This window comes from Bos indicus, chromosome 1 (assembly GCF_029378745.1).
Source record: "Bos indicus isolate NIAB-ARS_2022 breed Sahiwal x Tharparkar chromosome 1, NIAB-ARS_B.indTharparkar_mat_pri_1.0, whole genome shotgun sequence".
In the NCBI taxonomy this organism is placed as follows: Eukaryota; Metazoa; Chordata; class Mammalia; order Artiodactyla; family Bovidae; genus Bos; species Bos indicus.
The window spans coordinates 98,688,490-98,705,396 of record NC_091760.1 but is presented as its reverse complement, the minus strand read 5'-3'; the positions used below and the strand labels follow the sequence as shown (position 1 = coordinate 98,705,396).

The 16,907-nt window shown below is 36.6% G+C and overlaps 1 protein-coding gene across 12 annotated transcripts in view; it reads right to left on the bottom strand.

Annotated features, from left to right (window-relative positions):
• MECOM (MDS1 and EVI1 complex locus) overlaps positions 1–16,907 on the bottom strand; it is a 627,727-nt gene that overhangs the window by 7,620 nt on the left and 603,200 nt on the right. For all 12 annotated transcript variants that reach the window (XM_019959853.2, XM_019959835.2, XM_019959845.2 and 9 more), the window contains 4 exons: positions 11,937–12,103; positions 10,768–10,845; positions 6,816–6,985; positions 4,234–4,378 (listed from right to left, as the gene is read on the bottom strand). In XM_019959853.2, coding sequence (XP_019815412.2) covers positions 4,234–4,378; positions 6,816–6,985; positions 10,768–10,845; positions 11,937–12,103 — 560 coding nt within the window. The remainder of the gene's footprint in view (positions 1–4,233; positions 4,379–6,815; positions 6,986–10,767; positions 10,846–11,936; positions 12,104–16,907) is intronic.

Genomic DNA, 16,907 nt, shown 5'->3' with positions numbered 1-16,907 from the left:
CTTTCAAAAGCATAAAAAAGAAGCAGGCTCAATTACTGGTGTCATTTCAAAACATGCAGTTAGCTCTATTATTAACATTATGTCTTTCTAGCAATAATTTAGGTTTTCCACATTTCTAGAGTAAATTTTTATCATTTAGGCTCTATGGCAACCATGGGAAAATGTAACCTCACAAATGGAAAAATGAAAAAAATAATTGTGTGATTATTCAGATTATAAATGGAACCTCTGGCAGAACTGGGAAAACAATCTTAGTCTCCTATTTCTTATCAGGCCTTTGCTTGATAAATGATATTGTTATATATGATATAAAAAGCACACACAGGTTTTTCTCTATATAAAGTTACCTAATTACCATAGAAGTAGGTACCATTTAAGAGAACAGATTTCTGGAAAACTCATACCCATAAGCAACACTGCCAAAGCTTCAACATGCATGCTTAAGAGAATCTAAGAGTTCAAATAAAGTGTTAGAGTGGCTGCCAAGGACCAACCAGTATTTGCTCTTTCTAGGTGACACTGGTGGTATACGGCACTTAAACACTCTCCTGAGACTTGGAAGTGATTGAGAACTCATTTATTTGTACTTTGTTCAAATTATCCGTGATAGTCTGAATGTAAAAATATTCCTTGTTTCCCAGGATAACACTGGGGTGGGAAATGATATAAAAATGTCATTGTACAAATATCTTTTGAAGTTTATATGTGTAATATAATGATGCAAAAGAAGCCTATTATATTTACAACATCATTTGTAGTATTTTAGTGGTGGCAAGGATTGCAATATGTAATTCGAAAGTTTAATTATAAAAAATGTTTAATAACATAGAAGTCCCCATTTAATACATTTGAGAACGTTTATGAAATGAGGATAAGCTTTTCAGGCTTTAAAGGAAACATTAAAATATGTATAAGCTGAATTTCTTTCATTGCAAGATTAAGATGAAACTGTTAGAAAATAATTATAAATGTTTTGAATCCCTCCTAACTTCCTCCTTTCAAAGATATATGATCAGAGAGGTTAAGGCACTTGCCCAAGTACAGAAAGCTTGTTAGAAATTAAACAATTGTAGGTGTCTAGGTGGGTTTCCCATGTGGCGCTAGAGGTAAAGAACCCGCCTGCCAATGCAGGAGGCTCAAGAGATGCGGGTTCGATCCCTGGACCAGGAAGATCCCCTGGAAAAGGAAATGGCAACCCACTCCAGCATTCTTGCCTGAAGAATCCCATGCTGGAACACAGGAGCCTAACACAGGCTACATACAGTCCATGGGGTTACAAAGAGTCAGACATGACTGAGGCTACTTAGCATACACACTGGCATCCGGTAGTCCTATATATTTACTAACTCAGAAAACTTGCTGAGGCTGCTAAATTATTGTTACAGTCATGTACAATTTTCACAATGTAACTATTTTTCAGGTTATGGAAAATCAGAAACCAGCAATAGACCCCCATCAATTTTCCACATTTAAAAAAAAAATGAGTATAATTTTATATTTAGATTTCCCAGGACAGAAAAAAAATGCATAAATTAAACAATCCTGGGTGTGACAGAGGCACATAGTAAAAATTCATTTGACCAGAAAAAGTCATATCATCATTAAGTTTTTTTAATACAATCCATCACTTAACCTCTTTTATCAAAGAATGATGAAAACATGTTTTGCACAGACATAAATTATTAGTTTCCAGTTACACTGCCAACTTGCTGGCCCGAATGGATCGAAATTGTTATTTTAAAATAAATGAAAGAAAAAGTAAAAGAACAAAAGAGTGCATGGATGAAAACCAAACGTAACAAAGCCAACGTGATTAAGAAAACCTATTTGTTAATTTTGCCTTCAAATGTGGCAATTTATAGAAGATAAATTATTCATCAAAAGTAGTCTGATAGGAGTTGAGGGGAGAAAAGTTAGATGACTCAGTCTTCTTACTTCTATGCTGTTTAGACATGTTGAAGCCAGATGTTGCAGCTTTATGGTTCACAAATTTCCAACTAAGGGTTTGAAATCTGAATAGGTGTCTCAGAACACAAATGGTGCTTTTTGTTCGATATTTCTTATTTGTATCATGTAACTATCATTATTAAAATATAAGATCATGACTGTCTTTCTTACTTGTCCTTAGTACTTTGTACTTCTGAGTCTCTGCCTCACCTCTGCCTTTCTATCTCTCCCTCTCTCTCTCTCTCTCTCTCTCACACACACACACACACACACACATACACACGGGCAAGCAGAGGGAGAGATACGCCCAACAGCACAAAGTTTCGTTTTGTCAGGCTTCTCAGAAGCTGGAAGAGTCATGCCATAGCAGATATTCTCTCTTCTTTCCCTTAGAGACACTTTTATACAAGCTAAACAACAGAAGTGATCATATATTTTTATATAATCTTGGAAAATAAGGCTTATTTAATACTGCTTTAGTGGAAAACTATCTGAAACAATTAACTCTGACTTTTAATAGCATCAAAAACAGAGGACAATAACAACACTTGCGTGATAAAAAGTAATGGAACTTTCATTAACTAATTTCATGCTACATTAAAATTTACGGTGCAGCATCCTAATTTAATAGGCCATTGGACAGTTACATTTAGAATAACACAGTTCTCAATGCCAGATATTTATAACTTATAGGTAAGAAAAATTAAACCCAGTAGTTTGGGTAAAATAATGTTTCCTTTATATCACATAAAACATAAAATGCTAGATTGTTATGTTGTTGTTAGTTGCTCAGTCGTGTCCGACTCTTTGCGACCCATGGACTGCAGCCTGCCAAGCTCCTCTGTCACAGGATTTCCCAGGCAAAAATACGGGAGTGGGTAACCATTTTCTTCTTCAGGGGATCTTCCCAACCCAGGGATGGAATCTGCATCTCCTGCGTTGCAGGCAGATTCTTTATTGCTGAGCCACCAGAGAAGCCCTATATGTATATCAGTTAAGCCATATATGCTTGATGTTGAGAATGACGAGGAATCCAGCGCACCAGGTCACTAAAAACAAGTGTAATTATACCCACTGAAACAAACATGCTGGAATTAAATAAGGATGCACTTGAAAGCATATAAAGAAGTGACAGAATCTTATTAAGTCACAAATGGTTTCAAAAAAGATATTTGGATGACAATACGTATTTTATGTATAAATATCTATACATACATATAGTCATATAATGTTAACATATATAGATACATATGGTCATATAATATATACAGTCATACATTATATGTATGGGGCTTCCCTGGTGGCTCAGAGAGTAAAGAATCTGCCTGCAGTGCAGGAGATCCAGGTTTAATCCCTGGGTTGGGAAGATCCCCTAGAAAAGGGAATGACAACCCACTCCAGTATTCTTGCCTGAAGAATCCCATCCATGGACAAAGGAGCTTGGCAGGGTACAATCCATGGGCATGGTTGCAAAGAGGTGGACACGACTGAACAACTCACACTGTCACTGTATGTATGCTGCTGCTGCTGCTGCTGCTGCTAAGTCGCTTCAGTCGTGTCCAACTCTGTGCGACCCCATAGACGGCAGCCCACCAGACTTCCCCGCCCCTGGGATTCTCCAGGCAAGAACACTGGAGTGGGTTGCCATTTCCTTCTCCAATGCATGAAAGGGAAAAGTGAAAGTGAAGTCGCTCAGTCGTGTCCGACTCTTCTCGACCCATGGTCTGCAGCCTACCAGACTCCTCCGTCCATGGGATTTTCCAGGCAAGAGTACTGGAGTGGGGTGCCATTGCCTTCTCCACACTGTATGTATACATTATACATAATATGATACATAATAGTAACCAGCATTAGTCAATGATTCAACTGAACCCCTGTGTGGCTTTTCCTTCTAATTGCCAAGTTTTGGTAAAATATTCTAATTAGCTATAAAGAGAGGCGGAATAGAATGGTGCTAAAATCGTGGGCTACAGAACCAGACAGCCTAGGTTAAATCTCGTTTATTACTTATGTGACATTTAGCAAGTCATTTAACCTTCAATGTTGCCATTCCTTCAGTGATAAAATTACATAATTACAGTCCCTATCTCATGGGGTATTCGGGTAATTAAGTTCATTGATACACATAAAGTGCTTAGAAGAACATTTGGTATTTAATCTGTACTAAACAAACACCAACCATTGGTGGCAGGAGTAAAGCAGTGTCACAAAAATGAGCACTGAAATGTATTTCAAAACGTTCACTTCTGAAATCACTGACTTTAAAAAGGGGAAGACCAGCTTTACCTCTCTTCGGCGTTCCTGGGGGACTGGCTGCCGTGGTTGCTATTCCCGATGAAATTTCGAATTTCTGTGAAGTAAGCGTCTTCCTTGTCATCGAGGATTGCACCTGTGCTTTCCAGTTCAGAATGAGGCGATGATGTTGCCGTACCTGAGGGGACAGAAAGCCTTTTGTGAAAAAGACTATCATTTAGAGGGCGACTTATTTGAAATCTCACACCTTCTTCATTCGATCAATGTTGTTTCCTAAAGTCTTCAAGTATTTTCAAGTATTAATAATGAAAACTTTAGGAGGTCAAGGTCTTCCCAATTTTACCACAGTATCTGTGCCAGTGAATAATGGGGACTACTGTGAACCACTGAAATCATGGGGTACAATCTCCCAAAGATGTTCTTTCTCCCACCAGCTTCCTCCACTGTGATATAGGAACGTTTTTATTCGTAGAATGAGAGTGCAGAGTAAGGCAAATTGTAGAAAGGTCTTAAGAACATTCTGCCAGAAAAAACTGTATACCCAGTCCTGGTGGCAGTTAATATGTATTTATTGCCCCTGTGCTAATGTATGTTATCAAATAAAGCCTGAACACATGCTGGAAATATGGCATTCTGCTTTGTTGAGCTAAGCTGTGGGCAGACCCAGAACACACCAGTCTTGAGACAGTATTAATAAGACAATATTGGGTCTGTGGATTATAGAAGGTTCTTCAGTTTCCTTACCTATAAAATTAGAATCAAAATAGCTGTATCAAAAGATTGCCTAAAATTTCCATACATTTACAAATTATAAACTCTTTATAATATGTGGTCAAACTTTATACTAATATTTGCTTCGTTTGTTTATCTTGCCCACAGAATATCTGTGGCTTGATAGTTCATCACAATAGTCTAGATGCCAAACACAACTGGTTAGAATACCCTTCAGCTTCATGAAGTTATAATCTGGGCCAACAAATAAGTATTCAATTTTGACACATTATACTTTTTAAATTATTTATTTGTTTTCTGAAATAATTTTGACTAGAAAAATTATAGTGATATACCATAAGGGTGTATGCAGAAAGTGTTGTCACTTTTGAGTACTAGATTAGACTCTTGTCTCTAAAATCCAATATTTTTAAACCATGATCATTAGAGTTTTGGCTTTAAGGGAAACAAATAGTACATAGTTCATTCAAAAATCATAAGCAATGTCCCTTTACACTAGAGGAAGGATTAATAATAAAATAATTTCCTTAAGGAAAGACTGCTGCTGCTGCTGCTAAGTCACTTCAGTCGTGCCCGACTCTGTGTGACCCCATAGATGGCAGCACACCAGGCTCCCCTGTCTCTGGGATTCTCCAGGCAAGAACACTGGATTGGGTTGCCATTTCCTTCTCCAAAGCATGAAAGTGAAAAGTGAAAGGGAAGTCGCTCAGTTGTGTCCGACTCTTAGCGACCCCATGGACTGACTGCAGCCCACCAGGCTCCTCCATCCATGGGATTTGCCAGGCAAGAGTACGGGAGTGGCGTGCCATCGCCTTCTCCGTAAGGAAAGACTACTTTGTATCAATCCAACTTTTCTCTGTTCTTAAAATCTCTTTTCAGGGATTCCATACATGCCCCCTCCCTTCATTGCCAAGTCATTCCCTTAATTCTCTAGAAACAATTACAGTACATAAGATTGGCATCACACACATATGCCAGCTGGTCAATGTTATCTAAGTATTAGAAGCCAAGGGCTTCCCAGGTGGCACAGTGGTAAAGAATCTGCCTGCCAATGCAGGAGATGCAACAGATGCAAGTTCAATCTCTGAATCAGGAAGATCCCCTGGAGTAGGAAATGGCAACCCGCTCCAGTATTCTTGCCTGGAAAATTTCATGGACAGAGGAGACTTGTGGGCTACAGTCCACGGGGTTGCAAATAGCTGGACACAACTGAGCCACTGAGTACACACACACACACATTAGAAGTCAAAGGCAAGAAAGCCACCATGTCTTCTGCTAACTGCATTAGTAGGCCTGGGTTAAAGGAAGGCTAGTTTTTTTTTGCCATTTTAAACTTAATTTTGCATCAGAATTTGTGACCAAAAATCACACACCACTAGCATTTGCTACAGGCTACTCTGATAAGGCTGACAGTCTTTTATCTCTCATATGTAAAACAGGTCCCCTAGAGAAGTTTTCTGAACTGCAGACTGTTTGCAAAAGCAGCTGTGGTTTCTAGGTTAATACTGAGAGCATGGGGCTCCACTCTGGTCATCCCGGCCAGGCCAGTGGCCACGTTCTATGCCAACAGGGTCAAAGATTGTTCCCTGTAATTTAGAAAATCATGATTCATCAGTCTCCTTTGAGTTCCAACTATGGTTCTCTGTGCTCGAGATTGCCCATTGAGATGCATCCAGAAAATAAAATGGTCCAAATGAAGCTCTGGGTTGTGTATTATTTAACAGTTTACTTCGTTCAAAAATCTCAAGGGAAAAGTGCTACAAATTTTCACAATAGGATCTGATTCTCGTGTCAAAGGGGAATGAGAGATGAGCGATCACAACTGTCTTTTAAAATAAGAATAAGCCAAGCATCTCCTCCTCAGAAGACAGTCAATGACCTACCAGACATGTTCCCATTCTCGTGCTTCTTGAGGTGTCTGTCTAAGTTGGTTTGTTGACCAAAACACCTATCACATAAGTGACACTTAAAGGGCTTCTCTTTATTGTGGATGTTGCGAACATGCCGCTGCAGGTTGGAAGATATGCTGAAGGACCTGTCACAGTACTTGCATCTGAAAAGCAAACACAGAGCAAATATTTGCAAGCAAATCAAAAGACATTTCTCAAGACAAGCAAACCAGATCTCCAAAATTATCACCCATAAAACAACACTGCAGCAAAGATCACTCTCCACATTGCCAAGATTTCAATTCTGGTAAATGACTTAGACTGCATCAAAAATTTTTATAACTTTGTGAAAAATCATAATAAAATACTGATGATTTGATTGCTCACAAGTTTACCCAGGTAATCAGTTTTAGTATTTCAAGCAAAACTGACAAAATTAAAGACATTAAGAAATGGTAGCAGTTTTATTTTCCACTTGGGACAATTAAACCTTCTGTAAACAAACAGGAAACAAATTCAAGTATTCTTCAAATAAAGTAAGAAAATCATTTTTTTACATTCAAAATTTCAGAGCCTGATTAAATAATTTCTTAGTAAACTCACTTTCTCAACTGCTAATCCTAAAGGAAATTCTGCTATCTTCTGCAAAATAACAATAAAGTTTTCTAACTTTAAAACCGGGGCAATGTGAACAGTTTAGTCTGATAGCAAAGACACTAATTTTCATAATCTGTAGTGATTAGGAGCCCCCAAAGCCTTTACTGTGTTAACCTTTAAACCTTTACAAAAGAAAAGGGTGCTAAATTCTCCTTTTTGAATGAAAGCACAAGGTCTTTGTTTACCCATCCCCCCACAATATTCTGAATTTCTCCCAGTTTTCTATTTCTATTTTTCTAAACCAGGTCAGTTTTTTTTCAAGAAAGCACATAATATTGATTGACTAATTGTTTCTGCCTTCCATGATATTTATGATCAAAAATCATAAATTACTGAAGTTCTCCTTTAGTCACAAAATAAAAAAGTAATTCATCATCCCACCCAACTTCCCACCAGCTCTTATGGTAAGGAAGAAAAGTGGTAATTGACACAATTTTTCCCTCTGGCCTTTTAAAGTACAGATTGTGTTAGCTGTTTATATGATTTTTTGTGTGTTGCTTGAAAGGAAAAATCACCTTTCTCTAGATGACTTTTAAGTGAAAATGTCTAACTTAATAACCAAAAAATCCTTAATTCATTCTCCCATGTGTGAAGGGCACTTCTTCTTCCACTTCTGAATGCAGATACACCAATTCAAGGGCTCAACATGAGAAAGTACCCTTTCCACTGAAAGTGTTCTACGGCTGTCTCCATATGATGCCAGAAATCTAGTTAGTCCAGTGGGGAACATAAATTTGTTAAACTAGTTACTTTGGCATAGTATCAGTAAACCAACTCAAGGGCTGATTTAATTTCCCCTTAAAAAACTGTTCTGGCATCATGAGGTCCATCAAATTTAAATTAATAATATTAATTTAAAAATGGATAAGATCCCACATTGATAATTAAGCCTCTGATTTTGGAAAAAAAAAAAAATATATATATATGGGCCTTCTTTGAACTTCCAAGGTTCACTGCAATGAGAACCATGGTACAATGAGCCCAATTGTGTTGTCCTAAGCAGAATAACCTAAAAAACACAGATAGAGAAAACTTAAACTCTCATTAAACTTTTTAGAATAATTTTCACTTAAAATAATTTCTACAGAAATCACAAGGAAGAAACATTTTGTCTTTGACATGCTTCAAACTGCTTGAATGCATAGAAGCTTTAAATCTAATAAATGGCATTGACTTTAACATGAATAAATTCAGTCAATAAGGAAGTTCTAACCAAAAAGCATTTTTTATTTTCTATCTTTCCTCTGCTAACATCTTGGCCAAAAGTTTGAGTGCTTCAGTAAGTTAGTAGGTGTTTAGTGAAGTGAAAGTTGATCATTTGTGTCCGATCCTTTGCGACCCCATGGACTGTGGCCTCTGTCCATGGAATTCTCCAGGCCAGAATACGGGAGTAGGTAGTCATTCCCTTCTCCAGGGGAACTTCCCAATCCAGGGATCAAACCCAGGTATCTCGTATTGCAGGTGGATTCTTTACAGTCTGAGCTACCAGGGAGTAAGTGGATAAAGAACCCCCAAATCAGATCCTAAGTTTCAGAAATTCTAAAAAGAAGTACATAACACACTCATGAACTATACACGATTAAACCATCCTGGTAAACACAGGGGGTATGGGAGCCTTTGAGATCATGGTATGAGACAAAAACCCAGAGTTCTAGATTTGTGTTTTAATTTGGGATCTATTAATATCAGATTTTATAGAACACAAGAGACACGGGTTTGTTCCCTGGGTCAGGAAGATCCCCTGGAGAAGGAAATGTTAACCCACTCCAGTATTCTTGCCTAGGAAATCCCATGGACAGAGGACCCTGACGGGCTACAGTCCATGCGTTCGCAAAGAGTCAGACACAACAACTTAGCAACTAAACGACAACAGTTACAGAAGGCAATTAGCGTATGTGGATCCGAATTTTTTCACTTGTGAAACAGAGGAGCTGAACAAATAATTGTTTAAGATCCTCAGCTATGCAAAATTCTGATTTGTGTTGTTAAAAATACATATATAATAATAGCACCATTTATGGGGCAGAATAAATTCACTGAATTCAGGTACAAAAAAAGAGAAAAATGAGCATGATATCATAGCTGCATACCAGACCCTTGGCCATAACAAAATATAAGTGTGGAAATCTTTCCTTCCATTTAAGCAGAATTCCTTGGATATGACATTTTCTCAAAAAGGGAAATCATCTAACACTTCCCACATTTATATCTCTCTGAAACCTATTATATCCAATGCAATCTATCACATACAAAGTGGAAATATTACTTATAATTACTAATTTACAGAACATGTAGGAAAGCAAAGGATTTAAGAAAATACTTTATTATTATCTGAGTTTAAGTCTCTCTAGTTTTCTCCTAAAGTTTCAACTATTTTCAAATGAACATTGGTCTTCCCACTTTCTTATCCTTGTATATAAAGAAGTATTTAAAAGCTGATAAATTGTTTATTTTAATGAAAAAAGTAAACATTCAGATAAAAATAATTTTACACATATGCAACCCATAAGAATGTCAAAGTAAAATAAAATTACAGTATTACTTAAAATAACTAACATTCATTCTTTGAAGAAATTTTCATGAATTATCTAAAACCATGTGCAAGGCATTGCACATTGAACAACGCAGATGATATTTTAAAACTGGAAGGGAGATGGTGATTATGATCATTCATTTGTAAAGAATAATATTAAAATTAAATATAGTTCCATGTGTCATATGGCTGATTTTGACGCTTAAGAGAATAGGCCAAGAAGCAGTTGAGAAATTGTTGATGGAACTGCTCCCTTCTTATAATACGTTCTATTTTATCTGTTCTACTCCTTTCTTCCTCCTCTCAAGGTAAAATTTATTCTTTAAACATCCTATCAAGACTTGTAGACATTGACTTAGCTATACTGGGAAAACTAAGATATATCTGGGTTGTTAATTCCTAGCAGAGATTTAAGGCTTGGAAAAGGGAGACTACAAGGTTATGATTATTGTCAATTAAAATAGCATGAATCACTGAGGAGAGAAAACACTTAATTTTAAAAATGACTAACAGTTCTTAAAAGTTTATTCTATTCTAGACACTGCTAGAACTTTTAAATTGAGATATAAGAAGATGCGTCAAGAAATTAGGACTCTTCTAAATTTTAATCCCAGCCATTAGTTAATTCTTCTTTGAATCAAAATTGAACAGACATATGCTCAGACATGCACAAAAGTAGCCTCTTTTAAAATTGTGGCAGTAGGTCCAATTTATTACAACAGTTATCAAGATATTTAGTAAAAATCATTGTCAAACCTATAAGGCTGCTCTCCTGTGTGGGTTCTCAAGTGCCGTGTTAGGTTCGCAGATCTTGGAAAAATCTTACCACAGTATCTGTTATGAAAAGATATTTATAAAAGAAAAGTCAGCACAATTGCCTATATTTCACTCAAGCTGCTAAGAAGCCAGATGCTTATTTCTGATTTAATTAATCTTGCATGGAACTCACATGTCTTTGTTATTTAAAATTTGCAACAAAGTCATTCTACAGATATAAATAACTCTATAAATAAAGGCTGCCTTATGAGACCCAGTCCGGGTAAATTTGCTCATGTGTAAGCAAGCAGTTTATGAAAACAGACTTGAGTTTTGATGACCCCCTCCATGTGCCTTTTTTATTAACTCTGTATCTTTACATCTGCAAAACTAAACCAGACAAGGAGATAAAAAAATGATAGGAGCCTGTGGTTCTGGGTTGATATAAACAGATTCAAATGTTTTAACTCATTTTCCATGTTAGCCACAGTGACAACTCTCTGTACATTGAGTGGTATCAGATCAGACAAGATTCTAAGACCTCATCCATCAAGGTATGTTCCTATAAAAGCTTTTCTGGAAAGAAAGGAACACATTTTCCAAATAGCAGATAAATTGATATGCCTGAGTCAGATGCCACAAATTTCTGAGACAATTCAGAAATGATAAGCATGATTTATTTTTAAAAAAGAAAACAGAAACAAATAAAAGCTTTGCTATACTACTGATGAGTAACAAGGCACTTATTAACTAGTTTTCTCACTTATTGACCTTATTTGTCCTTCATTAAGAGCCTTATTCTTAAATACCATGACAATTAATAAATAAATATATGCTTGAGGACAGTAGTATTATACCTTTGGATGAAAATAATTAACTGTGAAAGAAAATTCATAAACATCAAAGTGAAACAAATAGATAGCATTTGGACCATTTCCAACCTCATTTATCACAACCAAACGGCCTGTGTTAAAATTTTCATGTAATAATAATCTTTTAAACCACTATTTTTATATCTCACTAAATAAAGAGTACTTTGAAGTGCTTGAAATCTATCATGGTTGCTATTAATCATCCAATCAAGAATAATTTCCAAAACAAACAGCATGGCCTTTTGAAATCAGAGGGGAGATTTTCGGGAAGCCAGTCATGATCAACTTTGCAGTTACCTGCAGGTATAGCGCTCCTTTCCTTTCCGTAGGAGGTTCTCTGGCAGGGCGTTGGGAGGAGCTCTGAAGTTGAACATGGAGGGAACAGACTGTAGAAGTTCACTGGCCTCTGGTTTCAGGGCACTGAAGTTCTCCAGCTTCTCTGCCATGTTTTCAATAGCCGACATCTGAAAGGCAAAAGCACAAGACCATGAAGGACAGGGCAGAGATCCTTCCTGCCGCATTCGTCTCTAGCAAACTAAGAAATCATTATTAATAAAAGGGAAGCATCAAATCCACTGAATGCAGAGGCTGTAGAAAGAGATTATAGTGTCCCAATATTAAACAGATGAGAGAATTCATTGACTTTAAAGACAATAAAGGTAGAACCAAGCATACACAATGTCATATGAACTTTTCCATAAGACCTTAGTCAGATCACTTTATAATTTGATACACAATAGAGCAATGAAATACACGAGACAACAAAACCAAGTTACAGATTTTATTAAATTAAGAGACAGCATTAGTATCATGCTATTCACTAGGCCCACCTGTGAGTGACTGCAGGAAGGAAGAAATTAATACATCCTCTCCAGAGGCTGACCAGAACCAAGAGATGTTTGGTTCTCTACCCCTCCCCTTTTAGAACAAAAGAAGTCTGAATTCTAACTCTGGCAAGAGGGTTCTTTGGGACATGAGTCCACCATCTTCTTGGCCTGCAAGCTGACCAAATAAAATATACAGTAAAAAATAGTAAACTGGAAATTATAGGAAAATATTCTGTATGCCTTGCCTAAGTAATAAAAACCATAGGAACTAGGAAGTCCCATGAAAAAAACTCAAAGCATGAAAAATATCCAGTGTTCCAAAGTTACTGCTAGAGCCAAATGTATGTAATGCAGAAGGAAAAAATTAAGTGTGTAAGATGTACTTTATGTTAAATTAATATCGATATACTAGATTTTTAAGTGGGATCATACATGAAGAATGTTGGTAAAATATTAGTTTGTCCTGAAAAAGGATTGAATTGAAATGATACTTCATGATATATTATCATAACTTCATATTACATTGGCATGACCACACTCTAGGGCAGTATTCTCATAGAAAAAGTATCCTGCCTAGTTCTTCTCCTCAAATAACCTAATTTACTATGCTTATAATCTTCAAGTTTTTGTCTATCTGCACACATATTTGACAGAGTCATAATCAGAGGGTGGTATTTACTTTCAAAGTTAGCTTGATTCTTCCTATCTATAGTTAAGACAGACTCTCTCCTTTCAACCTTCCTAAAATGTTTCTTCCACGCTCACATTTTATTTGGAAGCTGCTTACTGCTGAATTTGTAAGTAGAAAAAGCAAACTCTCAGGCCATCTTGTAAAATCAACTCATCCATTGTTTATTTGGTTCTCAGGGCACTTTGCCACTGGAGAACACAGAAAGCTGTTAAAAAGGTGTTTGTATTTTGTATGCACTCTGTATGTTTCTCCGAAGGCTAGGGCAGTAGACTAGAAGACTTCATGCAAGGATTAAAACTGGTAAAAACTGTACATTCAAGCAACTGATCAACTCAAGAAAACGATACTTCTGCTGATAAGACAGCAAGACAGAGTTGGAGGCCTAATTTATTTTGAGCTCAGGTTAAAAATAAAAGGCAACAATTTGTACTCAAAAGGATAATTAATAAAATTTATCTTGTGTGGACACATGGCTGGACAGAATACTACTGACTTCTAAAACTAGAGCAAAATCTTAAGTGAATGGCCTAAACATGATTCTCTTCTTACAAAGGGAATATTGTATGCTTGATTTTTCAAACGACTATTCATACGTAGTTAGCTTTCTTTCTTTTTCCTTTATCCTGGAGCCTGGCCTCTCATTTCATGCCCGGACTCCTAATGCTAGCTACAAATTGCAACGTACAGGGCACCACTGCCAATTTGCCAAATGTCTTTCATCAAACACGGTGCAAAAAAATCTCAGAGGAAAGTCAAGATACATTTACTTGTCAGACGACAAATGTGAACGCATTGGGAGGCGGTAGGGGCTGTAAGCTCAGAGGTTTGATTCATAATCACTCAGCTGCTAAAACATTCTCCACAGATGCAAGTGGACAGCACATTTGTCACTATGAAGGATTCTGACACACACTGATCACAGGGCAGAGATATGGAATGATGATGCTGCTCAGAGAGGTTGGCGGAAACTCTGTCCCTAAAGAATATGGTCATTATTCCCCTCTAGCCAGAGCATTAGCATTTTCATATTACTTTGGATTTTATTTATTAAAAATCAATCCAGAAATATTTTATGATACTATTTTATTTGCATTTATTCCTTCTAATTGTTCTTTTCAGAAAATCATTTTGATAATCCGCCCTCCATGCAATAAATTGTCTGAGTGAGAAATGACCTCTGGCCTTCAAGCTGATTAACAGTAACAAGCAAGGGTAAGGGTCATGATGGCATACATTTATGGGGAAGAATAGTAAGTGCAAGGGTGATGATTATAAATGTTTTATGTATGTACATTTAATATTTGAGTAAAGTTTCATTATCTAGTGGTTTTAAATCATTTGAGTGTCCACCCTGCTGACACACAGATTCCTGTGGCAATACATCTTACAGAAACACTTTCCTTTTATATGGAAAATAGCTTACTCATGACTACTATTATTCTCGGCTTTTATCTCGAACACATATAAACTGTAAGTCCTTCAAGTAATTTAACAGCAATTGGCTGTTGAGAAATGTGTCTTGCTTTAGGAGCTACTAATAGCTCCTTTTGAAGAAAGATCACTGTGATTACTTTACCCCAAACTGTTTCAACTTGGCAAAGTATCAAGAAATAAAATAATATATTATGGACTTGACTAAGTAACAGCATTCTTAAGGATAACAAGAAAAAGAATAGTGGTTACTCAAGTGCCTCCTCTATAAGCCACCCCCACCTCTGGCTTCTGGTGTCAAATGAAAAGAAGATTAAATTGGAGTGGGGAAGAAGCAGAGGAGAAAGATGGGAAGTGAGCTGAGGGTAAGTGAGCTCAGTTAACAGCTGAGAGCTGTTAACACCACACTTACGGACACACACACACCCACTTTTTTTTCCAGCTGCTGCTGCTGCTGAGTCGCTTCAGTTGTGTACGACTCTGTGCGACCCCATAGACGGCAGCCCACCAGGCTCCCCCCGTCCCTGGGATTCTCCAGGCAAGAACACTGGAGTGGGTTGCCATTTCCTTCTCCAATGCATGAAAGTGAAAAGTGAAAGTGAAGTCGCTCAGCCGTGTCCAACTCTTCGAGACCCCATAGACTGCAGCCTACCAGGCTCCTCTGTCCATGGGATTTTCCAGGCAAGAGTACTGGAGTGGGGTGCCATTGCCTTCTTCATCTTTCCAGCTAGCAACCACCAAAGCAACATAAAAGCCATCACTGAATCCTCTCTTTCATCTTCCTAACATTTGCTCTCATGTACTTAACATCAGCTGAAAAGAATAAATTTCTCCATTAAGACAGATAGAAGTAACTTGGACAAATACACACTACTATGTATAAAAGAGATAACTAATACAAACCTACTGTATAGCACAGGGAATTCTACTCAATACTCTTTAATGACCTATATGGGAAAACAATCTAAAGAATAGATACATGTATATGTATAACTGATTCACTATGCTATACACCTGAAACTAACACAACATTGTAAATCAACTATACTCCAATAAAATTAATTTAAAAAAGAATAAGTGACTTAGACATCTGCTAGTTGGGGTAGTTTAGCCATTCTGTGATCAACAATCAGTCCTACTCCATATCTTGGGTTAAGATGAGCTTTATCTAGGGTATTGGTCAAAACCTCAACTTCCTCTAGCTATCTAGGCTGACTCATGTGATACTCCTCTTGGAAAAGCATTTATTTTGTAGATGTAGTAAGTTTTAACATTCACTTTAAAGTCTGACTTGGTATTTTAAAAAATCAGGATGAATTGGGATAAATAAAACAATTTAGCTACAAATGCTTTTCAATTATGAAAATAAAAATGAAGGGGACAACATGTACTACAATGAATAGGAAATCTACTGAAAATAAGGGGGAAAAGGAGGCAAAAATCAGATCATATATTTTAGAAAGATATTGCCCCATATCCTATCAATGTCATTGACTAATCTCCAATCAGTAAATGACAGTGGTTTTTTTTTTCCTATAGAACAGTGATTTTTATTTACATATATTATAGTTGTTGATGGTATCTGCAGCCAGATGTCTGGAAAAGGAAGTCATTTCCCCCCCTTCCAGTCCCCTAGAGGCTATTAACTTTAAACTGACGCAAACTAGTATTTAGACACAATTCCCTAGCTTCTACCAAAAATGTAACTATCTCCCTTGTCAAATAGTTCATTTTTGTAAAAACATTTCAGCAGGCAAGATAACATCAACTGGGTCTGAAGCACTTAGCTTAACATTTTTTTATCTGGCAGCCAATAATTGATGACATAAAGAAGTTTCTCATTAAAACTATTAAAGTGACAATCTGATTATACAAAATGATATGTCCAATGGCACCATGAATTATGTGACCTAATGTTTCATAAATTAGATTACACATGGGTTTATCATAAAACAACTAACTTTTCATAAATAACTTATGATGGGAAAGTTTGTAGATTTGGTAGTTTTCTATATTTATTCACTTGATTATCTTGAGAAATCTTAAAATCATGGCCATTTGGGGGAGAAATAAATATTCATATTTTATGGTTGTCTCATTCCATGTATCATATTCTGCAGTCATCATTATAAAATTATAGCTTTCAACCACTAAAATTTATAAAATTTAATATTTTAATACTTTCCACTAATATCCATTTTATAATAAAAATATAAATTACTGCTCTGCAACATCTATGATTCAAAGAGTGGGAGTGTTTCTAAAGCATTGTCATAGCCGTTGCCATACCATTGCATTATCAGGAAAACGCATCTAACT